General features: G+C 42.6%; 1 protein-coding gene across 6 annotated transcripts in view; it reads right to left on the reverse strand.

The window, feature by feature from the left end:
* Positions 1–726: 726 nt before the first annotated feature.
* CYRIA (CYFIP related Rac1 interactor A) overlaps positions 727–27,884 on the reverse strand; it is a 106,527-nt gene continuing 79,369 nt past the window's right edge. For all 6 annotated transcript variants that reach the window (XM_058682578.1, XM_058682581.1, XM_058682577.1 and 3 more), the window contains 9 exons: positions 17,056–17,177; positions 15,713–15,818; positions 13,524–13,660; positions 12,764–12,841; positions 12,466–12,582; positions 12,296–12,375; positions 10,723–10,849; positions 6,317–6,387; positions 727–4,047 (listed from right to left, as the gene is read on the reverse strand). In XM_058682578.1, coding sequence (XP_058538561.1) covers positions 3,984–4,047; positions 6,317–6,387; positions 10,723–10,849; positions 12,296–12,375; positions 12,466–12,582; positions 12,764–12,841; positions 13,524–13,660; positions 15,713–15,818; positions 17,056–17,177 — 902 coding nt within the window. In that variant the 3' untranslated portion in view covers positions 727–3,983. The remainder of the gene's footprint in view (positions 4,048–6,316; positions 6,388–10,722; positions 10,850–12,295; positions 12,376–12,465; positions 12,583–12,763; positions 12,842–13,523; positions 13,661–15,712; positions 15,819–17,055; positions 17,178–27,884) is intronic.

The raw sequence follows: 27,884 nt of genomic DNA on the forward strand, positions 1-27,884 counted from the left end.
GACTCTCAACACTCATTTAATTAGAGTCTCACTCTCTCTCTCTCTCTCACCTTTGGTCCCTTTCCTTCTTTCTCCTTCTGGCTTTTGTCCATTTATAATCTGTCAATGTTTCTATTTACAGAAAATTTCCCACTTCGACTCATTTCCCTTTGAGCTCCAAATCATCCTAATTATTGTGCCTTTGTCTTTTGTATAGGGCACCATGGAAGGTCTTTTTCTGACCTATTGATAGCACACACAATTAGGTCTCATGTGAAAAGCTTAAAAGGTGCAGGGATGTCCTAAAAATTTCCATATTCAATTTTGAAAAGAATTGCATTAGGGCTTAAGTTGCCTGAAAATTGTACTTATACAGAATAAGTTAATGGCTGACTTTGCTGAATCCATAAAGTGTTACTGCACTAAAAAAATAGAATACATGGGTATTTATTAGGAATTCTTAGCATCCTTGAACAAATAGGTCTCATGCATCTCTAGATATCAATCGTGTCTCTGTTTATTCTATGTCTTTTTTATAATGAATGATCTTTGCTGAAATGAATAAATATAGCTGGTACCAAGAGCAGAACATTGTAACTATTTTATGTTGTATATGATGAAGGCGAAAGGCAGATGGTGTGATTTGCTGGTACCCAAAGCAGGTATTTAGCAAGTACAGATGTTCAGCAAATATCTATGATCATGTGCTTATTACCCACTCAAACTTGAACATCATAAAAATAGAGGTATATTTTTAAATATATGTACCAAACTTTAATTTTCATTTCACACTCAAAACTTCTGTACAAAAAGAGGCAAAGCAGGCGAAAAAAAATCACAATGACTTTAGCAAACAACATATGACAATTTTAAAACAGCTTTGTGTATGCAACAGCCTTGATAGATGTAATGGGGAAATTGGGTTCCAAAATTTTTGTCTCTTTAGGATAAAATTCCACTCTTTATCGTTAATATTTTTTTAAAAAGTTTGTTGCTGTTTGGGTACAAGATTGAATATGAATTCTCTGAATTCTGCTGCACAGTTGGATTCCAAGATTGGGTAGGCTTCTTTTTTCTTTTGAGGAAGCATGATATTTTTTTTTTTAACCTAAATGTGATGATGTATAAAAACCTCAGTTTACCATTAATGTCTTGATATAATGATGATGAGTAGAAGCAAATGATGAAGCATGATATTAACTAACAGTTAAGAGATAGTATCCAAGACTTTCTTTCTGGTTGTTAATCAATACTGCAGCCCTAATGGGCTACCACAATTCAAAACACTCACTGCCACTTGCTTTCTATTAGTAGTTGTTAGTGATGGATGAAAAATTTCTGCGAACATAGTTATGATGCCAAAGCAGCAGTGCATCCGAGAAATGTAATTTTCACCTGTTGCCTGCCCAAAAATAAATATCTGAGTAATGGCAAACACTGTTTACTTGAAAACTATGAAACATCAAATATGAAATAGAATGAACATTGACATGGATACTGTGGCTAGCACTTTCCCCTAAACCACCCCATGGATCTTGAACACATGTGCATGCAGCACACAAAAAAAAATCATGATTGTTTAAGGACTCCTAATGCCTGGAGGACAGTCTGTTAAAAGAATTTGTCTCCCACAGTAGCTCTGGAGTGGACCGGAGATCCATCACCTCTTAGTGATCACAGACATTCAATTAACTTGTCCTCCTGATAATCATAGGCAATAGTTCAGGCCCTGGACTTTTGAGAATCCATGTACGGGTGAATCTTAGCTTTGAAACAAGGCAGCCTGGCTAAACTGGGGCAGGCCAGCAGCCCCTCCCATATGTTTGGTCCCACTTGATAAAAAGTCTAATTAAAAATTATAAATATGCTCAACTATTTACTCTGCAAGTCCTTTCCTCTCTCCAAGACTTAAGCTCCTCACCCGATAAAGGAAAAAAAATGGACTCCATGATGATAAACATTGAGCGCCTCTATAATTCTTGACAGTTGTTGCCCAAAGATAACACGTGGCTGCCAAATAGAAGATTTCTTAAGCTGAATAATCAATGAATTTGTTCATCCATTGTTACCCCATTTTCTGGCTTCCTCTAAGGTATTAAAATCCCTAGGCTTGAAAAGGTCGTGAAGGCCATCTAAGTGCATTTCTGTTCTGATGAGAGAATCCCCCCATCTAGGCAGCTGTACTTGTTCAGCTTGAAAAGCTCCAAGGAAAAAGGTCTTTTCTCTCTCTGTTGACTGATATGTAGATATAAACCAGAGAATCTTTTCTGCCGCTTGACTGGGTTTGTTGTTATTGTTAAAAATAAAATAAAATTTAAAAAAAGTATGTTTCCCTTTTTTTTTTTGGAAGACTCAAGAGAATGCCATCTGGACACTAAAGTCTGGAAATCAATTGTGTCTACAAGTTACTCCTTGGAACATGGTGAATGAAACCCTGATGTACCCAGGCCCAATTTCTGGGATTATCAATCACTGGGCAACTCTCTCCTTCTATCAGAAATAGGCAAATAATAATATAAACCAGACTTAAGGCTGATTTAAAAGTGTCCAGTCTCATCTTATAGTATGTATGCATAGGCCACATGGTGAACAGGGGAAGATTCAGGAGTGAGGTATCCTGGGTTCTAGTCCTACATGGAGTTGATCCTCTTTGACTTCAGCCTTGTCTCATTTCTGTACCGGAGGTTGAGACGGGAGATTTCTAAGATTCCATTCCAAGCTCTGATCTGCAGAAAGGATGACTCTAGGCCTTGCCATATATTCAAATGTATTCAATCATCAAGACAAGATGGGGTGATGCTTCCTGGCCTCTGTTTACTAAGGAAGCATGTAAGAGTCAGCCATTTTATTGGCTCATTGCCTTGTAGGGCTCTTGGAGATTGTTTTAATTGCCCATTTCATAGATGAGAAAAGTGAGACACAGAGCTTAAGTGTATTTTCAAAGCTCACACCATGGATCAGTAAGGCTAGGACTCAACCCAGATACTCAGACCAAAGGTTTAAACATTCCAACCAGCCAGCAGTGTGGTCAGGGAGGAGCTGCCTTTTAAATATTAGGGAACTGGAAAATGCAGGGATTCCCCTCTCTGAATTCCCCAGTTTCCTGGTAATCAATGAAGTACCCTAGGCCTCTGTTGCCATATGGATGGTCCCCAGAGGACAGGGCTCATTTTAGGAGGGACTGTGTACCCAGCACCCCACAGACAACTGGAATGTCATCAAAATTACTACAGTTTCACAGCCAAAGGGTTGAAGCGGAGAGGTGACTGTCCTGTTGCCTGTGTGTCCTTCCTCCCAACCCGTCCCCCACTTCCCAGACAACCACTTTCACAGCTCAGCTATGACAGCACATCTGTCTATTCTCACTTCTCTCTCACAAACTGATTCAAGCACAGGTGATTTTCCTCTTGAAGGATCAAAAGGGAACGTTAGAGGAATATAAATCCAGAATAAATACGTGCAAACAAAAAAGCTGCACATGTGGTCTGCAGTCTGAGGAGAGAGAGGGGGCGTGCTGAATTCGAAACACTTGAATCTGTGTCTTCACATGCATTTTTCTTTTCTCAGATTCCTCTCTCCCTCTGTCAGGATAACAGTTGTGTTTCTTGTAGCCAAGCTGACACAGGAAATCAAATACTTCGTGTTTCTATAAGTATACTTCCCAGAGAGATTACACATCTAGATTTAAAACACTACCACAAACTATTAGGAATTTCAGATTGTTACAGGTGTAGTTAAAGGACTCCAGTAGTAAAGATCGAAATCTCCAAATTTTGACTTTGGAGAAGGGGGTTTTGTTTTAGACATCAAAGGTAAGGCTCTCAAGTAAATTTATGCTCTGCTGGGTCGAGTCAGTCAGGATACAAATTAAGGTCCGTGTATTTCAGTGACAAGGAGGAAACGGTTATGTAAATACACAAGTATTAACATCAATCTGTATTAAATTATGTAAACATATACATCTTCTGAGGTCAGTACATAGATCCTCTTCTTTGAGCAGAGCTCTACTGAAGCATTGCTCGAATCTGTTTGGAAGTCGATTCATCATTCAAGTGCTTTGTAGTGAACCTGGATGGAGAGAAAACACTGGGGGTCAGTGTGTAAACAGCACCTGCCAGAGTGCCAGGGATGACTCTCAGCCCATCTTGACCTTGAGAGACACAACTGATATTTATAAATCAACCCGGGGCTTGTGCCTTAGACAACTAACCACACTTCAATGCCCAGAGTATTCTCAGACAGACTTAACATTTGATTCTTCTTTCCAAAGGAATTTTTTATTGTGGTTTATTCAACAAGTAGACTTTTGTCTAATCAAAGAATTACACGGGGAAGATATAAGCTATTCCATTTTCCGGGGAGGTAGATGTCACGTGAATGAGTGCAGGATCTCAACCATCTAGGCTAACCCTGAGTTACAAATTTCAGCATATGGATCGGCTAGCAACATTACCCAAAACTTCAACGTCTATGGTTTTCTACTTTCCTGGGGACTCCTATGCTCACTGCCACCACAAGAGGGCACAAACGCAGGTCAACAAACAAAACCAGGCAGCACATCTGCACCCTCACATTAAACTGGTATAGGAATGGCTTATGAAAAGGGAAGAAAAGGGAATTAAATTGGAATCAAACCTTGACCATGTCCTAGACATTTCATGTCAGTTTTCATTTCACTCACTAACTTTGCAGGAGAGGTTACTGCCTCCACTTTACCGACGAGAAAACTGAGATTCAGAGAGGTTTAAATGACCCATTTCAGACCCCAGCTCTGACAACATGTGATTTGTGAACCATCGTGGTTTCTGATTTGAACCCAAATGAGTCTGTCCCAAAAGCCTGTGCTCCTTTCCTTCACTGCACTATCTACAGAAGCCACAAATGCCAACACTCAGAGGCGACTGCCCTGCTTTTCACAAAACCCTGCTTGATTCAATGAAGCTGGAAAGCTAAAAAAAATAAGAAAACATCAGAGGCGCCTGGGTGGCTCAGACGGTCAAGTGTCTGACTTCGGCTCGGGTCATGATCTCGCGGTTCGTGGGTTCGAGCTCCACGTCGGGCTCTGTGCTGACGGCTCAGAGCCTGGAGCCTGCTTCTCATTCTGTGTCTCCCTCTCTCTCCGCCCCTCCCCCACTCATGCTCTGTCTCTCTGTGTCTCAAAAATAAATATAAACATTAAAAAAAATTTTTTTAAAAATCAGACGTGAGAGTCTCACTGTGTATGGGAAGCCCTCCTGCTGTGAAGTGGGCACCAGTGGAGAAACGCTTGGTTCACGCACAGAATCTGGAAGGCTCCCGTGTTAATGTTGCATCTGCTCTGAAGAATGATGACCTAGCAACTCCACCAAATAACATCAACCTCAGTTTCATTCATTTCACGTGTGGCTGTTTCTTCATTTATTAAATGGGGATAACAGATCACCTTCCCTCTGAGTTGTGATGATGAACGTGCTCAGGAGTGGAGAATAAGACGTAAGTGTTGTATGTAGGTAGAAGATTATTGATCCATCCCACTTACACTTATTGAACATTTACTGCATGCACAACACTGAGTGGAACTCGGGAAAATCAAAGATGAATAAGGCAGCAAGGACCATAAACCTTCCAGATTGCAATCCAGCACAGGAATGATTTACACAGTAGTGTGATCCCACAGATTCCTGTAGATGTGTCATAGCTAAAAAATAAGCATCCCTTCTCTAGAGTGCATTAAGCACACGTATCCTTGGGAGAGAGACTGCTTGGGCATTAGTGGTTGGCAGGGAGAAGCTGAAAGGGGCCACCGCTGCCAAAAACTGGGTATTAAGATAGGGTAGAGCAGGGTTTTCATTCACAGCTGTGTATGCAAGGCTCCTAGGGAGCTTTAGAACAAACACAGAGTGGATGCCCGAGTCCCCACCCCGAAGACTCGAATTCATTCGGTCTGGGTTGGAAACTCTGCCTCAGTGTTTGCAAAAGTCCACCACAGTTCTCACGCGCAGCCAGGTGAAGGGGAGAGTGAGACTCGGGAAGCTTCTTCCGGTGAGTCCCCACTTACCCTAAGGCAGCGCGGCGGCCCACAGTTAGGCCCATGACCCGTGGGGACACACAGACCCAGGGTTAGGTTCTAGCTTGGTGTTCGGCCGGGTGACTTTTGGCAAGTTACCTGATTTCCCTACATCTCAGTTTCTTCCCTCTGTAGAAAGGCTATGATAAAAACGATGCTGACTTCAGCTGGTTGTTGGAAAGATTAAACGTGTGAAGACATGCGCGAGGTTCTGCCTGGTGCTCCAGTGCTGGGTCCCTAACAGCATCTAGATTCGCAGTCTCTCGGAAGGGGCGCAGGGTTGAGGCTCACCTGAGGGCATTCAGCAGCCCCTCCACACTGTCCGGGGCCTGTTCCTTCAAAACCTTTATGCAGCCTTTCATCTAGGAGGAGAAAGCACCGCATTTTGTTAATACTACAGCAATTGCGTCCATGATAGTATCTGTTCAAACAACCATGTGTGCATAATCAGATCACATTACTTCTGCCTGGAGAAATCACACACAGAAACGACCAGCAGACCTTCCTAATCCCTCACATTAGCGAGAGGTCGCCTCTGGGCACTTCTAGAAGTTGTGTATCCCTTCTCACACTCTACTGCCATTGAACGTTTCACGTGTGTGGCATTGAGGCTGTGACCCTGGCATTGAGGCCGCGATCTTGGCATTGAGGCCGTGATCCTGGCATTGAGGCCATGATCCTGGCAGTGAGGCCGTGATCCTGGCTTGTACTCCAGAGCCACATGCAGGGCATTCCTCTCAGTGGTTGCTCGGTGCAGACTGACTGCCTGAAGGACAAATCTGATTATTTTTCTGCCATCCCACTTTCCACGGTGCTTTTCCTCCTTTAGCTGATGGACTGGCAAACACTTAATTTTTTTTTTTTTGCTTTCTTTTTCTCTTTTTTTTTAAAGGACACAGCTAAAGACCAACACCAGGAGGCCTCATCTCACCTCACGACCTTCACCAGTTAGAAGTAACCACCACCTCTTTGTGTTCCTAATAGTAGGCTGGCATTTATCAGGGAGCCTTGGAGACTGAAGCACCCAGACCAATCTGCCTCCCTCACTAGATCAGGGGAGGACTGGTGAAGGCCACAGGTTAAGAATGTGCGTGCCTGGAGGCAGGCTCCTTGGGGTTCCTCCATTCTTGCATATTTAGTACCTGCGTGGACCTACACAAGTTTTTGGTTTTTTTGTGTGCCCTTGGAATATCATTTATTCATAATTTGGGAAGTATAAGAAAGATACATATATAGAGATCACATTCCATTATGCATAGCCTAAAATTTTTTTTGACAAAGGAAGTGTCTCCCTGCAAAAAATACAATCACTCATCTTCAACTCAGATGTTCACACTCTGTATTAAATTTGGGAAGACTAAGGAGCTCTTTTATAATAGTTTCTTATAAATATTTTCTGTGGGTATGGTTCTGGTATGTAGGAAGCTTTATCTTATGGCCTAATGGACCCTGATAGCTTGATGGAGGTAGCCAGAAGCACAGGGTTGAGAATCATTTGGGAGTCACATATAGGCTCATCAGGAAAGAAATGCCATGGGCAATCAGAGATGTCTGTCACGGGTGCAGGGTGGGGGTAGGCTACAAACAAGCCAGGTATGTGTCACTTGCAAGGATGGAATCAAGCTCAGAGATGCACAGACTTGGTCCCTCTCCCAGTGGAGTTCATGGTCTAGTGGAAGAAGGGAGAGAAATAGCTCATCAGCAGTGTGAAAAGTGTTCTTGTAAAACATGCCTGAAGAGTAATGATGACTTGAAAAGGGGAGAAGAGCAGTAGCTGCTCTTCGGGAATTTCTAGTTCTGTCTCAGCCTGATTATAAAGCCTTGGGTGTGAATACGACCCAACCAGGGATGTAGTCGGGCCCAGATCCAGTGAGAGTTTAATAGCATGTTAAGGAGTTGGCAGGCCTTTGCCTGTAGAAAACACCCCTGGCAGGTGTTAAACAATCTAGCAATGTCATCAATATAGGAAGGGATCAGAAGGATGCAAGTCTAAGGATGGAAGGGTCAGTGAGAGCCCCTGAGGCTGTCGAGCGTGAGAGCAGCAGTGACATGGAGAATCATGGTGAGGCAGGAGTATGGATCCGAGGTCCGTCCAGTCCACGGGACCCGGTGACTGATAAGATATGGGGGCAAAGAAGAGGAAAGAAAATAATTCCAGGCTCCAAGGGACAATTCCTGGTTTCCAGCTTAGATGTCGGGTCAGAAGATGATGAAACACCTGAGGCAGGAACCCAGGAGAAAAGCAGGTTTGTAAGGGAAAGGATTGTCTTTGATTTGGTGCCGGCCATGTTTCAGGTGTGCAGAGGAGGTTGGGTCTGGAATTCTTGGTGAGTTTTGGGCTGGAGACTGGGATTAAGGAGTGATTCCTTATCAGATTATTACAGAAGTCTAAGGAAATCAGCAGAAAACACCACCTCACTTCAGCCTGGCTTCCTGGAACCCAAGGATAGCATCTGTTCTCTCAATGACCCAACCCCTCTGGGCCTCAGTGACTTTTCTCTGATGATTCATTCCTCCGGAAGTACTCTTCCTTCCCTCTTTCTACTTGGGAAAATTCTACCCCTTTCCCAAGATCCACCTCAAACATCACCCTCTGTCTCTCCTCTAAGCGGAATCAGCTTCTCCCTCGTCTGGGTTTCCAGGGCATTTTCTTCGTAAGTGCATATAACAATATGCATCTCAGGGTTTCACAAATAAATGCTTGTCTTTTCACAGTTGATGATATCCTAAGGATTTATAAACCCAGTGCATGTAGCTGCTGGCTTAGCAGCAGACTGGCATCTGAAGGAGCTCCTTTATGTCATCAAAGAAAATGGCCCATGTTGAACACATGTTGCGTTAGGTAAATCTGAAACTTTCTCGGAGAAACATGCAGACTTCAGTAGGAACAAAGCTTTCTTAGTGAGATCGAAGAACAAATACATTTCATGAAGACTATGTGTGGTTAGATTTAACATTATATCATATTTACGACCTCACCAGACTCAGTAAATGACAAGCAAGGACAAGCTATTTAAAGGTTAGGGTTACAAGACATAATTGTACCTATTATATTTTTATTTTTTGACTCTGTGACAAGTTACCAAATGGCACTGGTAAATGAGAATGTCCCGTGAGTTACCACGTAATAAACTCCATCCACATTCAAATGATATTCATGGAGTTATTAAGAGTTATTTATACTCAGTCCATAGTATAAAAAATGTTAAAGCCTCACAAAGAATACAGTAAAAATATTTACTGGTATGAAAAAAAAAACATGCTATACTGTTATGCAAATAAATGTTTTAAAAGAGCATTTATAGCAGGGTGCTAATTTGTTAGGTACACACATGCATCTACACAAACATCCATATAAAAAGAAGGGACGAAGATATGCTGCCATATCGACAATGGTCAGTGGTAAGGTTACTACAGATACATTTAACGTTCTGTATTTTGATTTCCTAGATTTTCCTATTTTTTATACTAAACACTTTTTTTCTTGGCAAACACAAATCACTGCCCTAAAAATAATACTCTATGAAGACCCATGACTAGCTGTGCTAGGAGGCGAGAACTGCAAAATGAGTAACCCAAGTTGCATTTCTAACTGATAAATTTCCTTACATCCTTCTGACTCGTGGTCCCTCTGGGCATGAAGACTTTCTGTTGGCGCAGCACTAAAGCATCAGAGATGCTGCTCTGTGCAGATGAGTAAAAACAGAGTGTGCTGCCCAAACTTAGCATTGTCAGAATAAGTTAATACCAAGAGGTCCCATTCTGACCTTAAAAGGCTTTATATGTATTTTTTGGTTTGTTTATTTGGTGGGGGAGGGAAGTAAAGAGAGAGAGAAAGAGAGATAGAGAGAGAGGGGGAGAGAGAATCCCAAGCAGACTCTGTGCTGTCAGCACAGAGCTCGATGTGGAGCTCAAACTCACGAACATGTGATCGTGACCTGAGCTGAAATCAAGAGTTGGATGCTTAACCGACTGAGCCTCCCAGGTGCCCCCAAAAGGCTTTATATTAACACATGAGATACACTATTGGGTTGATGCTGCAGACAGAAAATCCAGAATGCTAAGTGCTCTGGGGCCAGAGGAGAAGGGAGGTTCTGAGCATGCAGGGCACAAGAGATGTGCTCCTGGATGAGGTGACATTCGTGGAGTGTCTTAAAAGAATCCCTACATCAGAAAGAAGGGACGGCACTCTGGGCAGGGCAAAGGGCTCAAGTATATCCCGATGACAAGAAAAGGCATGGCATTTGGGTGAAGCCACCAGTTGGGGGAGGCAGGACAGGAAGTTGGAATACTGTTTGAAATGTGACCATATCTTGCCATGTCTTGCAATGCAGTATCTCCCAATGCCGCTAACTTTAAGATGCCTATAACATATAAAAATATATTCATATGGCACATCTGATACGTTGAAGGGGAAGTTTGCAGCTAAGTGACTATTCATCTGCTCAGCTCCTCTACCGGCTGAGGGGATTAGTGTCTCTGTGCTCCTGCTGTGCTTTTTGATCGGATGTCTGGCTGTAAGCACATGAAAAAGATTGGGCTTCTTGCTATGAGGACGGCTGCCATGAGGGGGCTTGCCCCTGGGGAGAGATCCCTCTCAACAGGGAACGGAGGAGAGAGAGAGAGAGAGAAGCAAGGCCTGTTGTGCAACACTCACGAGCTCTTATTTAGAAAGCAGAGTTCATAACTATTCTTACATCGATCTTGGATGTCTTGCAGAAAGCTCCCACGGGATGGACGTGGTCATAGAGGATGATTACTCCCACCATCACCCTCATGCAGAACATCAGCGTTTCTTCGCTTGTAAACCTACTCCTGTACTCCCTGGAAGAGAGAAGAAATGGCAGCTGTGTTTCTTCTTGCCAGAGCACGTTCATTTCTGGCTACTTTAGACTCCTCCAATCATCTCTTGAGAGCAATCCCATACCTGCAACAACCAGGTTAATACGCTCTTAAAGAAACCCATGATGATCATTCTCCTTGAATCTATCCAATCAGCAATTCAGTGTGAAAATAAGGTAAATTAGAGGGCAGTAAATTCTCTTCTCTTCTGCCCTTCAGCGGGCCAGCTCATCACGTACATCACTCCCCCCACCCATCAATCTTGAATATTTTATAGCAGGTCCCTCTGGCTGTCCAAGATTATAGAGAATAATGGCTTCATTATGGAGAGAAAGAATCAGGCTCATTGCTACAGAGCAGCGATCATGTCTCCAGTCAGAGTAACTTCCTTTGTTAAGACACAGGCTGCAGATTGAATTGGATTGGCAAAGATGCGTAAAAGAAATTATGTACCATTCACTGGGCCGGGAGTACTTGTGGAGTGTGAATTTTGTTCACTTACCTTGACAGGGTCCCTGATGATTCAGATAATTCAAGATAATTTTAGAGGCTTTCTTAACATCTCTCTCATTATGAATTAGGCCCACAATGAAGATGATTACTATTTCTGTCTTGGAACAAGTCTTAACTTTGGTATAAGTGAAATATTTGAAATTAACACCATCTTACATCTGAACAGAGCATCACATTTTATAAGGTGCTTTTGATGTCTTTGGCCCTCCCAAGCCCTCTACAGCACAGATGACATTATGGGAACTTCATCGGAGGAGGAAACCGAGGTCCACACAGGCCATTTCGCTGGTCTGCCGGCACACAGAAGTAGCTAAAGAGATACCTGGAGCCCTGACTTGTGGGTGTGTATTTCCTCATTACTGTGCTGCCTCACCATTAACGACCTTGGCCATTTCTAAAATCTAGCAACTAGTTTAAGCACAAAGAAACTAAGAGAGACAGACAGAGACAGAGAGGGAAGGGAAGGGACAGAATGAGAAGGACAGATGGAGAGAAATCTCCATTATCACCCTTGCCGCAGTCCTACCGCTCCTACCCTTTGTTCTAAATCTTCTGTCAAATCTTTTCTCCCACATACTCATAATAATACCCAGTCATTTAGGCCAACCCTCCACGTGGCCCTTCCACATCTTCCACAGCATCTTTGATTTGAGTCACAGTTCTGCCATCTAACAAGCTATGCAGCATTTGGGAAGTCAGTGAACCAATTTGGACCTCAGCTTCTTCAACTACAAATTGGGGCGACTTACACTTAGCATCCAGCGTTCTTTGTGAAATGAATTCAGATCATATACATGTCCATGTTAACGTGTTGACCCAAATGTTACCATCGTCGTCACCATCATAATCGTCAACATACGAACAGGCCCTCTCTAGGTGAACCCTGACCGTGAATCCACCACCGATGGAACTTACGGTGTTTCCAGCATGACTTTACAAACACTTGTCATCGTACTGAGGCAGTCTGTGGTGTTCTCTATTGGCAGGGTTTTGTTCTAAGAGGGAGACACAGAAGTAAGTTAGTCCTGCTAGCAGCTTTTACGTGTAATTCAGAAAAAAGGACCTCAGTGCGTAGTTTCACTCACTTCGGAGACAAAGTGCATGGTGGCGTTGCTGAGGGTTTTCAGCATTGGCGTGGCTTCTGCGTAGAAGAGGGACATTCGATTGGCCATCTCATTATTGACTTCATTCTCAATGTCTAGCTGATGAAAGTAAGAAGAGAATATGCAATTGATAAACAGATGGTCAAAAATCCTGACACGATGTCTGCTGTAAAGGGAATCACAGAAGAGGGCTGGCTTCTCCCTGTGCCCTGCCTGATGCAGAAATCAGAGGAAGACATGGGGAATGGGCACACACAGACCAGGGGACCCAGGGGCTCACATGCATGTTGTTGATGCGGTTGCGACTTATCGTCCTTCTGTAGTAGCTGAAGTCATTCTGAATGGCTGGGTTCCTCATCTGAAATTCAGAAGAGAGGAAAGAAGGTCATCTCTCCACATCAGATGGGGGATGTGCATTAGGAGCCCAGACACCAGGCTATATAAACGTAATAGGACGTCTCTTGGTTGTAACAGTCAAAGCAACTTCTGGTTGAAAATAAATACTCAGAGGGGTGCCTGGGTGGCTCAGTCAGTTGGGCGACCAACTTCAGCTCAGGTCATGATCTCACAGCTCGTGGGTTCGAGCCCCGCATCAGGCTCTGCACTGACAGCTCGGAGCCTGGAGCCTGCTTCGGATTCTGTGTCTCCCTCTCTGTCCCTCCCCTGCTCACACACTGCCTCTCACAAAAAAATATACATTTAAGACAATTTTTTAAGATCCTCAGAGCCTTATTATTTTATCGTATGGCTACACGCTAGATTTCAGGGAAAGAATCCTTGTTCTCCATCAAGATGGAGTCCTCCTCCACTTGAAAAGGATTCCTCTTATTGAATTTGGCAGATTTTGAATTTCTGTTTACAAACCACCGACCTACATCACTTTTACTGTAAGGAAGGCAAATTCTCAGCTTACATGTCTCTGTAGGGAAGGAGACACTTCTTACTCACTGATTCCCCACCCCACGGCATTAGCAGAGTGCCTGTACACGGTAGGTACTCAGGACAAGTTTGTTAAATTGTCTGAGCGTGTGCGGTCTAACCTTGAGCTCATCAAATCGAAGGGTAAAATGAAGAATTTCCGCAAACTCCTTCGCCAGGGCCTGCTCCCTCTCCAGGTGTTGGGTCGGTGTGTAGGGCGGACAGGTCAGAGATTCTAATAAACTCTGAAGAGCTTTTTCTGAAAGTCAAAGTGAGTAATACACATTTGAGGTGGCCCACGGAGATTCTTCAAAAAGCATAGTTCTTAGGTCCTGCAGACATTCTCAGAGATAACCTTTCTTCTCCATGCCTTTTGCCATAACTGTGTGCAGGGTGATGTGTGTGGATAAGAAGAGGGAGCCCATGGGGCGCCTGGGTGGCGCAGTCGGTTAAGCGTCCGACTTCAGCCAGGTCACGATCTCGCGGTCCGTGAGTTCGAGCCCCGCGTCAGGCTCTGGGCTGATGGCTCGGAGCCTGGAGCCTGTTTCCGATTCTGTGTCTCCCTCTCTCTCTGCCCCTCCCCCGTTCATGCTCTGTCTCTCTCTGTCCCAAAAATAAAAAAAAAAAAGAGGGAGCCCATCATGCCTGAGCAGACTGCCTCCCCTGCGACCCCCAGGGCCACACAGATTCATCCGAGTCTCTCAAAGCTCGGCTGAACTCTCCAGTGCGCACAGTGCTAACTCCTGCCACTGTTCAGAAACCACAGATGCGTGTTTTTGGATCATGTGTAGGAGAGAGCCTTTCATGACAGGGGAGGAGATGAGGTGGCCCAGAAAACATGCCTAGATAACCTGCACTGCAGGGAAAGACTTTGGGTCCCTTTCCAGCTCGTCTCTGCCCCTATACTCCAACCTGATCCAGGGGAGCTTTCTTGCAAACCCATTGTGATACCGACCTCCATTATTGTCCCCGAAACAGTCTCATTAAATCCTCTTGTCCATTTCCAAACATTCCCTCCAGTTTTTCCTTCAACGTATATCTAACAATGCCAAGTCGTTTAACCAATCCTTGACAGCAAGGGTTAGAACCAAACTATGGCACACAGGCCAAATCTGGCCCACTGTCCACTTTTGCAAATAAAGTTTTATTAAAACACAGTCACACTTTGTTTCTGTTCCTTAATGTGTGGACCATGGCTACTCATGTCCTACGATGGCAGAGTTGAGCAGGTGCAACTAAGATAGGAGGGCCCAGGAGCCTAAAAGATTTATCATCCGCTCTTCACAGTAAGGTTTGCGGGCACCTGATCTACGGTTTTTAATGGTCTTTTACAGCATCTTTACAAGGACATCTCTTGCCGTTTCCGTTTATGGGAATGCCTGGCCTTCTGAGTCAGCCAGTTCTACTTTGGTGGTATCTTTTGCCTTCTGTTAAAAATCTGGCTCATTAAGATTTCAGTTCATGGGGTCTAGATACACACTTTGAAGAAACAGAAAAAGGAAACGGAGAAGAAGCTATCTGAGAGTCTTCCGAGGCTCTCTGTTCTTACAAAACTGTTTTAGCTCATTCAACCACTTCCTTTGGGTCTTAGCTTCAAGTTCTCTCGACACCATGGCTATCATTCTCCCCCAATTTTTTTATTTCTCTGTTTAACTCTTAAAATATGGCATTCACTTACAGAAAAAGTAAAGTAGAACATGACTACCCCTTTCTTCTTTCTAGGTATATTACATTGACTGATGGAACCTCAGAGAGCTGTATCCTGGGGGGAGTGGTTATATCACATAGGTGGACACATCAAGCTTCCTGTCAACCAGACTTGACTTTACTCTTGCTTCTGCAAAGCCATTCTGAACCTGTACAGGTTGCTTTTCAGGCTAAAGAGCAGAATGTTGTTTGTTTTTCCTGTGTTTTACTATATTAAATTTATCACATGACTCTAACCAATCAAGTTCTTTTTTGGATTAGCCGGTGATCTGTTTGTTTCAACTTCCCTGTCATTTAGAAATGTGGTCAGACCACAACAAAACTGTGACGAGTGAGACTTAGCTGAGAACAAGACTAGAGGGACACCCAGGAGCAGAGACACCCCCAATGTGCCGAGAACCTCAGAGGAAGAAACTCTGAGATGAATTTAAGGGAATGAAAACCACACGTGTTGTTGTCCATGAGTGGCCTCTCCTAAGACATTGCAGATGGATGTGGGACATCTCTCAGGTCACTGAGCTAGCTCTTCCTGCTTCTTTCTCAAACTCTGTAACATAACACAACTCCGTCACACACAGGATAAAAACTACACGTACGTACTCACCTAGCCTTATGGAAAATTCATAAAATCTCTTTAGCCTCACAACCAGAGGACACACTGCATTCCAAGCTTTTTCTTGAAGCTGGATGTCGTTGGGATTTTGAATCGCCTACAAAAACGCGATAGAATTGTCTGTTTAAAAAAGAAGCAATAGCCTCCACATCAAAATGCCTCAAGACTGAGAAAGTATGGTAGTTGAAGAAAACACAAGTCCTGATCTATTTTGCTAGTGTGCTCTTAAACTGACATCGGTTCACGGGACTGTCCTCCAAGATGCTCAGTTACAATGAGATTTTAGCACTTGACCATAATGCAAATGACCCTACAATCAGATCCTATATCATCTTACTTGTTTCTCTTACTTTAAATGCAAAAAAAAAAAAAAAAATGCAAATCTGATTGGAAGCAATTCAGCCTTCCTCCATCACGTTTTGATTCTACTAAAGTCAAGCCAGTGCTTATAAGTGCAGGTCCTGAAGATGTCTTTCTTTCTCTATGATACGTATTACGTTCCTTCCGTTCTGTGATGTTACCTAAATTACCTAAATTAATGGGGACCACGACGTAGAATAACCACCTTTGAGAAGCTGTCACTTTCTTAGAAATGCTGTTTTGTCTGGGTTGCAGCAGCTTAAGGACTAGAGCGTTAGTAGTGTTTTTTCCAGAAGGATGGCGGCAGTGGCCATAAACTGTGTTAAGTGAGCCTGTGTGCACATTTGTGTATGTGTTGATGCTGCCACCAAGCTAATTATTTCACATAAAAGGAGTATCAAGTTTCTTGCCTTTAAGGCATTATGCAGCCTTAAGAGCCATGTTGGCAATTTTGTTTTGGTTGTTGTTTTTCAGGTATTTATTTATTTTTTTTAATCTCAAGTCATTGCAAGATGATAGACCCCCAGGCTACTTAAAGCAAGGCAGCTCATGGCTGTTGTTTCTGATACTGTGGAACCTGCCAAAACTATTACAAAATGCTGGAAGTCTGTGCAAACCCAGACCTCACGACTTACGCTTCAACTGTTGTCCATAGGCTTTGTATGGACGTTTCCCTTAAATGAAGTAATATGCCGATCTATCGTTGTTTAAACGTCAGTCCTGTGATAACAAATGTATGACGGAGAAAAGAATGGCTAATATTTTACACGGTCTACCGCACCGTGTGTTCAGATTAATGTACTAGAATAAAAGGGGCCATTCATACTTTTTTAGAAAACACATTACCCTCCTTGTTCTTCCTAGTACACTAGGAAATACTAGGGCTATTACTTAATCTTGCTGGGTGTGTGTGCGTGTGTGGGTTTCCCTTCTCCTCCGAGGGTGCTGTCAGCTCAGTGTTATCATTGGCATACGTCTCGGATCTCTGGCCCCGCGCCCTTGTAAGCTTGCAGGTCTGCGAGGATGCTCTCAGAATCCTGGAGGACGGCGCTGATCTGGTTCCATATTTCCCTCTCTCCTTCCGTGGGCTGGGCATCTGAGCAGAAGGGAAACCAAAAGACACAGACGGCTTGTGTTTACAGACAGCTTGGGAAGAAGATTAGCATTCAGTCTACCTGATAGACAGTCCTATTTGATTCCTACAGGTTTGGTCTTTACTCGTTGACATAATAAGCTGCTAGGAAAGGAAACTAACACAATTTCTGTATGTTACTTAGTTCGAAACAGTCATCGGTCTCTCTGCGCACGTCAAACCAAGCATGTTGGAATCACTGCGGGTACTGTATTTGTTTGTGTAGAACATGCTTTTTGCACACCGATTATCATGTGCCAAGCGGTTAACTGGGTGACAGAAGAAATAAATATTGCTTTTTGGGGTCCACATTTAATAGGAGAAGCTACTGAATATTTCTGTTCTGACTAAAAGCCTGTGAATCTGAGTACAGACGGGAAAAGCAGTCCCCTTTACATTTCCATATAAAAAATAAGCTTAAAATATTAGATAATCCTTCAGAGCCATGACAAAGATGTATCTTTCTGGAACACAATGACACAGAGAAAGCATTGAGACTTCCCATTGAACATGAACTCAAGAAGTACGGGAGGTTTTTTTTAAAGAGACCTGTACTGTTCATCTTTGGTCTTGACTGTAAATGCTACTCACAAGAATAAGTGACACATTCAGGCTTAAATAAATGAAGAGCATATTCTGATAACCACAGAAGCATTTCCCTCAGCTCTAAATTTCCACTTGATTACATTCCTGTAGGTAATACATGTTCTTGTCCCTTTGAGTATTTTGCGGGGGTTGGTGGGTGGATTTTGTTGGTAAATCTCACAATACCTATAAAATAGGTTGCGTGCCTGGGCTAGTGAGGAAAGTAGCCTCCATCCCAAACAAAGGCATTGCTAATCGAAGGGGGATAGATGTCACCTCTTAAAAATTTGTTTTCAAAAATCCCAGTCCTAAGGTAGTGAATTCTCTCGGGAGACCCCACTCATGAAAGGGTAAGTTAGAGTTATGTCTGTTATAACATTCCCCAGATCAAATCCCAGTTTTGACAAGTCTGGGTGGGAGCACCAAGGGTTGATCCTGAGAAAGGTAATAATTCACAGGTGTTACTCTGGGAGTATAAGAGACAGAATTCCTGAGCTAGGTGACATTGAAGTAAGGTGCTGACCAAGCTGACGGGGCTTACAGGAGGGCTATCAGAGTAAGGGTTGGGCCAGATGAGGCTGCTTCTTCTTTGGCCGCCACCTGCTGGACCTACGCTAATCTGAGGCCAGAGCTTTGAGAAAAGATGCCCATTTTGAGATCATTTTCCTTACCATGTCTTGCTAAGACCTAAGAGATTGGTAGAGTTACCTGGGAAATGAAGGGTGAAACTCATCAGAGTATGAGAGTTCTCTTTAGAAAGAAAAATCCCCGGTCCCTAGAGACTATTCAGATATTTTGCAAACTCTGCCTTTTAGGAAGGAGATGGATTTCAATGAGAGAAGGGGTAAGGACTGAAGTGCACGTGCACCAGGATTCAGAGAAGGAAGAGACAAGTGTGGTGTGGGAGGAGAGACAATCACTCAATATAAAGGATGGGCTTGAGCTGGCTGGCTGGAAGGCCGAAGGGAGTGCGACCTGAAGAACATGACAGAGATCTGGCAGGTTATGGTACAGATCCTAGCCTGGGAGGCAGAGGGGCAAGAGGAGACATGTTATTCCTTTATCCTTTTCTGCCCTTCCACTGTTTCCATAAAATTCTTTGGTGCGATGATATGCATGTTATTAATCACTTTGTAGGCTATCCTTTCCTGCTTTCCCAAACTTTTCTCAAAGGATGTCCTAAATAGAAACCATTAAAACCTCATGAGCTAGGAAGCCTGTCACTGAAGACAGCATTTCAGTGAACAGAATTCCAGGGCAATATCTGAGTAAGAAGAAAGTCAGGGAAGAGAACCATGTGACAAAAATGCAGCACAGAGGTCCCAGAAAACAAGGAAAAACAAAAGCTCATTCCCTCCAACCCTCTCCTCCTTTGGATGAATAAACTGAAAAATCATCAGCCAAAAAGGCAATTTCCTAGAAAGAGAGAGAGAGAGATTTGAAGAGGAAGAAAAGAAAAATAGGTTGTGACCAAGATTCTGAGGGGTGAGTCTCTTTGAATGTAATTAGAAAGCAGTATGTAAAGAAGGCACTTGGAGACCAGAAAAGGAAGCCTTCTGAACTTGGCTGTCACGGTGACTCCATCTCAGCAAATCACCCCTCGGTAAGTTTTAGACAAAACCGAATTAAAGTGAAGTGGCTGGAAGAAGACAGCCGGACAAACACAAAAACCCATTCTTCTGGTGATTAACACAAAAGGAGAAAATTTTCAGTCAGTTTTTGAAAACAGAAGCCTTTCTTAGGCGCTTCAAAAAGACTGTTTCTAATAGCGCGGCCCCAAAGGGGTCCTGGCTGCAGACGGGCAAGCTTCACTCTCGCTCCCAAGTGAAGGGAATCTTGCTGATCCAACTCAACACTGACCCTGATGTGACCAAAAAGAGCTGGACGAACAACTTGGGGCGGTGTCACCTCTCTCTCAGAGGTGGCAGATTTGGGGCTTCAGTGAAGCAGGTTCCATCATACAGTAACCCTCTCCCGGCACCGCAGTGACCTATGAAACAGGATCCCCGGTCACAGCCTCCCTCTCTGGGGAGATGTTTCTTTTGGCAGATGTCCTGGTGTCTTCATAAAAAACGTTTCTCATATGGCCCCATTTAGCAGGGGTGGAGTGGGATGGGAGAAATCCAATCCATCAGTCCTTCTTCATCCTGACTTAGAAATGTGTTGGCTCATTTTCTTCCATAATTTGTTAGTCTTATCGGATGCCCTCTTTTTTTTCTCCTTCCCCTGTCATGGAACCGAAGTCCCCTCTTTCAGCTAACAATGAGGCCCTTTATGCTGGCAGCATGGTCCCTACCTTCTGGGGACTCAAATCACAAGTGGGGTCAACTTCCAGAGTGGAGAGTACGGACTGGGAGATGCTCTAATCTGTGTATTTTGCTTTTTCAAATAGAAAGAGGACGGTGTAACCCTAAGTGACATTCGACATCGGCTCATATAACCTATGGAAGTTCATGATTCATTCTACTTTGATCCCCCAGCTAAGTGATTAGACAGCCAGGGCTAATGAACGAGAATCTGATCCATTAGGCTGCGGGACTCTGGCCTTATTTCTTTCATTAAACCTCCAGGACCTAGTGCAATGCCTGGTACATAATGTGTGCTCGAGAAAGATTTGCTGATTCAAAGAACTGAATGAATGATTTATCACTCACACTATGTCTTATGACGATTTTTCTGCTTGTCTTTGTATTTGGAGATCTTTGGAGACAGAGTCTATATTCTTATTCTCGGTGCCTCCATATGTCCTACCCATTGGAGACACTCAATGCGTATGTCATGACTCAAAAAATAAATGAGGACGTTGACCAGTATATATCTCTATCTCTATACCTCTATCTCTATCTCTGTCTCTCTCTATATCCATCTACCTACAATCAAATTGGCTATTCGTACTTTCATTAACACTTGTGTTTTTAAATCATCCATCATTTAGCTACAGCCTCCATGTCTCTTCAGGGTGGTTAACACACTATTTGGATATTTGTTGAGTGAAAAAGTGCACTGAAGTTGACCATCCCAAGTTTAAGGCTGTTAGCACTTGTTTTCCAGAATATCCCTTTAAGAGGCTTTGGGGTCTCCATATTCAGGTTCAGTTGGTACCCATGTTTTAAAAATGTATGGTGTCTTCAGATGTCAAAGAGAAACATCTTGCAAAATTGGTGATTGAAAAGGTCTGCTGATATTCAACCTACCAGCCACCTCCTAAAGCACTTGCTGAGTGAACAGGAACTCTGAATTATGGGTTTTTTCTATTTTTAACACAAAGATTGACCTTTTGTCAAAGGTGCACACACGTGCATATGCCCACCAATAACATTATTGATGGAAATGAGTCCTTATTGTCAGTGGTAGCCGGTGAATCTCTCAGTGATGTTTCTTCCGAGAATCACATTCTAAAATTCTAATCATTGTCAATTATTTCATTGCCATTGAGAAGAATAGTTACATCAGGCTGGACTGCTCTAGTCTAACAATAAAGCTGTTAAAAAAAACCCTGTGATTTACACAGGCAATTTCACAAACCAATACTTTGAGGGGCCCTGGAACAAGCCTATCCAGGCCATTCCCCAGGGAATGATTTAAACCCCTGTTCTGGACTTGCTATTGTGGAAGGTATGAAAATGTATCATGTGCACTGTGACCTTGAATACATTGTCAAGAAATCGCTGAATTCCAAGTGCCTAGAATTTTTAATGGAAAAATACCCTCTATCAATGAAGACAGTGAAGCAGTATTCATTTTGTTTACAGGGGATCTATTTATCCTCCTCGGGCTCAATTTGCTAGTAATTATGGATATTAACTGCCAGGATTCTGGTGTCACTGGGGTCAGGTGGAGGCTTTGCCATGGAGGACTGTGATGTTTACTGAGAGCAGAATGCCTAACATTCCACCGTGTGGATGGAGAGGAAGGTGGCTGAGTGCTATGCTTGTCAGGAAGGAACATCTTTGGTGAACATACCCCAGGGCACAAACCAGGCTGTCAAATCAAAGTGTTCTTATCTTTGTAAATCAGCCAACAACACACTCTTGTCTTCACAAGCATCGGGAACACACATACCTTCTCTTAACAACCTATTCAGGACTGTATGGAAAATCTGACAGAGAATCAAACAAATCAACTGAAGATAATGTGAGTGGAAGACACAATTTATTTGGAGATGTCTTTGCCTTTGAAGGAAGCTCTGGCCTTTCATCAATAGGATATATCGCTATCTCTGCACCTCGCCAGCTGTTGTATAAACAGTGAAGAAAGGTACAGCACAAAGATTTGCCAAAACCATAGATTAAATCCATAGCTCTTCTTTTCCACCACGTCCTTACTTCTCTGCCCCTCGCCCCTTCAGGATAAATGAAGATACACAGCTAATTATCTATGATTAACATTTGGGGATGTAAAGCAGTCATGATTTATAGCAGAATGCTAACTGCTTACAGAAACCCCATAAAATTGCAAAGATCCATTGGAAAATGTGTGTAACTGGGCTGACATATTTATTTGTAGAGGAACATTAGTCGTCCTGCACCAGAGCCCAGAGCCCTCTCTTATGGAATTTCCGATGAGGTCCTGTATAAAGCAGGAAGGGTTGAAGCTTGAAGGCTCATCTACTTCAGCTCCATGCAGTGGGACCCCTGTGATGTCACAGGAGGAGGGAACTCAAAGGACAGAGATTTTTGAGGCTTAGTTCCTACTGTCACTTTCGCCACTCACTGCATATGAGACCTCAGGGCCAATCAGTTCATCTTTCTGGTTCTCAGGTTACTTCTTGGTAAAAGGAAGGACATTGACAAGAGCCCTGTCCCCTCTCTAACTGGTCTTGTTGGGATTATGACCTGTAGACCCGCAGAAGGATGTTGACAAAGATATAAAGCATTTAAAAAGCAAGAGTGCTAGGGATTTCATGAATTTAATGACCGAATTTCTATGCTGGCATAAGTAAATTTCTTTCCAGGTCTGCTCTGTTGGTTTTTGTTTGTTTGCTTCGCTTTTAAAGTGACCAGGAACATCTCCTATCTTCCCCCCTTTCCTCTCCCCAAATTATCTAGCCTCTTCTGAACAGCCTTAGCAGAAGTGAGGGTACCAGAGATGGAGGTGTGAAACAAGAGCTCAGTAGTGGCAGGGGGTAGCCTGCATCAGCAAAATCGTCACAGATGAGCAGCTAATCTGACATCCCTCCTCGTTTTGAAAAGTAGGAGACCATAGTCCCAATAGAGCAAAATATTCAGAGCCTTTCTGAGAGTATAATGGTTCGGAGGCTTTAGAATTGCCTTCCCAACTACCCCCACCCCCACCCCCACCCCCACCCCATGACCACTGTTACTGTTCTCGGTATGCTCTTAAAGGTGGGTTTGTCTTCTAAAGAAATCATTTCTCGGTTACCGCCTGCCAAGAAACATTTCTTCAGCTCAGCCCTAGACTTCCTGTATTTTCTCTTTTGGCTGGCCCGTCACCTGCTCTCCATGCTTCCAGGTAGGTTTCTGTATGACCTGTACTATGACTGTCTATCCAGTGCGTCTGCCATCTTCTCTCCTCAGGAAAATTATAATAGTTTTTGAAGAAGCGGGCATGTTCTCCCAATGTTCCTATATTTATATGCCCTGTGTCATCCCTCCACGCCTCTCTGCCTCCTAAGATCTCATCCCCACTCCTGTTGTTCCTGCCTGACGCTACAATGCAGGAGATGCTCCGCATATAATTACTGAATTAGCATCAATAAAAAAAAAAAATCAAAGTTCCTAAGCTTAGACCTCAGGCCCAGCTCTCTGCTGGACACCGGATATGCAGTGATAGAAGCATAAGATACCATCCAAATCTTGTCTGCAGGGAAGTTCTTCATGCTGAAGTGAAATGATAGCAAAGACACCTAGTTATGTAAGAAGGAATTGGAAGGCGCCGGAACAAGTAAATATGTCAGTAAATACAAAAGATCTATTTAAATTACGCACACACGCATGCGTGCACACACATATGTGCACGCGCGCGCGCGCACACACACACACACACACACACACAGACTATTGAGAGTTTAAAATATAAGGAAAAACACCACCACCATACATGGCAAATGGGGAGTGTGTAGCAGATGTCGAAGCAAAACATAAAAGGCACAAGGGTGGAGGGAGGGTGATCGGATATGCTGTGACAAGATTATTGAATTCTTTATGAAATGAAGAAGACATTTTGAAGACAGATTGCAGTAACTTAAAGATGTATATTATAATCTCTACAATAAGCCCTAAGAGGCAGAACTAAAAAGCCAACAGAAAAGATAAATGAGAGTACCGAAATTATTCTATTTAATCAATCATGTTTGAAAAGATTCCGAGAAAAACAAAGAGCAAATACAACAAATAGAAATCAACATCAAGATAGGCTCAAGTACAAACATTAATTAAATGTAAATGGGCTGCTGACCCCAATGAAAAGGTAGATATTATCAGCATGGATGGACAGCTAGAGCCAACTAGCTTTTGTTGTTGACAAGAAGCACACTGTGAAGGTGAAGGCACAGATCAGATGGGGAAACATACGCCATACAGACCATAAGCATAAAAAAGCCATTACGGTCAAAATATAAATGCTTGAAGATACACTTAACAAAAGATATGCAAGAGCTCTAGTAACTATAAAATACTGCTGAGTGAAATTAAAGAATATCTAAACAAATGGAAAGACATACCATACTCCTAGGTAAGAGAATCAATATCATCTAGATGTCAATTCACCTCAAATTGATCTATGGATTTAATACCATAATAGTCAGGGGCGCCTGGGTAGCTCAGTCGGTTAAGCGTCCCACGCTGACCAAGCATCCCACATGGCTCAGGTCATTATCTCTTGGTTCGTGAGTTCGAGCCCCGTGTCCAGCTCTGTGCTGACAGCTCAGAGCCTGGAGCCTGCTTTGGATTCTGTGTCTCCCTCTCTCTCTCTGCCCCTCCTCTGCTCATGCTCATGCTCTGTCTCTGTCTCTCTCTCTCGCTCTCAAAAGTAAATAAACATTAAAAAAATTAATATCATTATAATCAGTATCTCAGCAAGATTATTTTGTAAGAATTGAAAACTTAATTTAAAATTTATTTAGAAAAGTAAAGGAGCTAGAGTAGTCAAGGCAATCTTGAAAAAGAACAACAAACCTGAAGGACTTACTCTTCTTGACTTTGAGACTTATTATTTGTTATATTTGGGTAGTGAAAAAGATCAGTAAAGCAATAAGAGAGAAGAGAAGGTCCAAACATTACAGTTAACTGATTTCTGATAAGGGCATTCAAGCAATCTACTTGTGCTAGAAAAAGCGGGTAACACACGAAAAAAAATAAACCTCTCTCACAAAATACACACAAATTAGTTCAAGACTGGCGACTGACCTAATTTAAAGCTTAAATTTCTAGAACTTCCAGAAGGAAGCAGTAGAATATCTTTAGGCCCGTCGGGTAGGCCATGATTTCTTAAAAAGGATATAGCGTGTCCTTCATACAAAAGAAAACAATCTTCAATCACACTTCAACAAAATTTAAAACTTCTGTTCACACAAAGTCAAGAAAATAAAGAAATGAGGCCCTGAATGAGTGAAAACATTTGCAAGCTATTAACTCCCAGATGACAGGTATCCAGATGTAAAGAAATCCTACAGTTTATTGATACAAAGAAAAAGAAACTCATTAAAAATGGGAAGAAGACCTAAGTGGTCAATATGGTCTAAAAACGCTAAGCAAATATTCCATAAGCATGTGAAAAAGGTTCAACATTATCAGTTACCATGGAAATGCAAATTAGAACCACAAGTGAGAAAACATCCCACAACCACTAGACTAGCTAAAAGGAAAAGGTTGAGGATACTAAGTGTTGGGGAAGGTGTGGAACGTCCGAAGACTAAGCTGCTGGCAAGAATGGAAATGAGTACATCCCATTCGAAAACTATCTGACATTGTCTTGAAAAGTTGCATAGAACTGACCCGGCAAATCTACTCTTAGGTATGGTAATACAAGAGAAATGATGCCCACGAAAATTCTACAAGAACGTTCACAGCATGTTTAGTCATAGTAGCCCAAATCTGGAAGCGGTCTAGGTGTTCATCAACAGGGAATGAACACACAGACTCTCCTACAACAAGAGTATTTAGCAAAAAGGGGGAACAAATTAGCATCACGTAATAACATGGTTGGATAGCAAAAATATTATGTTGAAGGAGAAGAAGATACAAAAAAGCATAGATTGTATAATTCCATTTATATGAAGTTCAAGACCTTATAGATTAGGTAAATTAATCTTCGAGATAGAAATCAGATCTGACCGGTAGTTGTTTCTGGGTGTTTATCAGGGGCAGGGGATTGCCAGAGAACAGGCATACTGGAACTCTCTGGAGTGAAACATCCTGTCTTGACAGAGTGTGGTATTTGTCAAAATTGACTGAAATATACACTTAAGACTTGTGCATTTCAGTGCATATAAATTATGCCTCAATAAAAATAAATGTTAAAAAGTGGAACAGTCGGGCAAAGAAGAGAAGTTATCTATTCTGAGCAGATGGAATGGCTTCAGAATTAACCAGAAGCAAGAAATCAGATTTTCCAAAAGATGCTTGTTATTATTATTATTATTATTGTAACAGCTTTATCGTGATATAATTTACTCATCCCAAGTATACATTTCAGTGATGTTTAGTATATTGCCATTGTTGTACGACCACCGACATCATTAATTTTAAAACATTTTCTTTATTCCTCAAGAAACTTTGAACCCATTAGCAATTCCCCATTTCTTCCCAACACCCCCAGGTCCAGACAACCACTAATGAACTTTTTATCTCTGTAGATTTGCCTAATCTAGACATCGACATAAATGGAATTATACAATATGTGCTCTTTTGTAACTGTTTTTTTTAACTTAGCATAATTATTTCAATATATCCATCTATCAGTACTTTACTTTTTATTGCTTAAGAATATTTAAGTGAATGGACACATCACACTTTATTCGCCCATTCATGATTTGATGAGTACTTGGGTTGTTTCCACTTTTTGGCTATTATAAATAATGTTACTATGAGTATTTATGTACAAATTTCTGTGTGGATACATTTCTCTTGGGTATATACCTAGGAGTGGAATCATTGGGTGATAGGGTAACTTTATGTTTAGTGTTTGAGGAAATGCTAAACTGTTTTCCAAGCCATCTGTACCATTTTCCATTCACACCAGCAGTGTATGAGGGTTCCAATTTTTTCACAGCCTCACCAACACTTTTATTTATTTTGAGAGAGACAGAGAGAGTGCAAGTGGGGAAGGTGCAGAGAGAGAGGGAGAATCTCAAACAAACTTCACAGCCCAATGCTGGGCTCTAATTCATGAAATTGTGAAATCGTGACCTGAGCTGAAATCTAGAGTCAGAAGCTCAACCAACTGAGCCACCCAGGCGCCCCACTCATCAACACTTTCTACTCTCTCTCTGGTGAAGTGCTATCTCAAACGCTTTGATTTGCGTTTCCCTCTTGGCTAGTGAATGTTTTTTTTTTTTCCTGTGCTTATTTGTCATTTGTTTATCTTTGGAGAAACATCGACCCAATCCCCATGGAATATTTTGATAGATCAAGTTGTTTACTGAAACAGAGTGATTTGAAGCAAGGTGACCTTGCATAGATTTCAGTCTACTTGAACTTTGACCTGTCTTAGAGACCTTCCACTCCAAGGCAGATACTGTATGAAGGACTGAAGAAGTGTGTCATTCTAGAGTCATAGGTGTGATTAACGGCTAACTCTCTACTGCCTATGTGGCAAGGGAAAAACAGGGCAACGAGAACTAAAAGGAGTTTTCGGTGACCAGTTCTGGAGACCTCAGCTCTGGATCTTGGAAAGGTTGCTTGGTTACATCCCCTGTCCCAAACCCTAGGGTGAGTTAATGCCTCATTTGGATGCATTAGTTAAATGTGGTTCCCAAACTGGTTAATCATCAGAACCACCTGGGAGATGTGGGCAAAAGCAGATCCCTGGAACTAGGCCACTGAATCAGAATTTTGGGAGACTTTCAGACAACTATGTAAAAACCGTATCGACCAGATGTTTCTAATGATCATTTCAGTCCGGGAA

Source organism: Neofelis nebulosa, chromosome 9 (assembly GCF_028018385.1).
Source record: "Neofelis nebulosa isolate mNeoNeb1 chromosome 9, mNeoNeb1.pri, whole genome shotgun sequence".
Taxonomy (NCBI): Eukaryota; Metazoa; Chordata; class Mammalia; order Carnivora; family Felidae; genus Neofelis; species Neofelis nebulosa.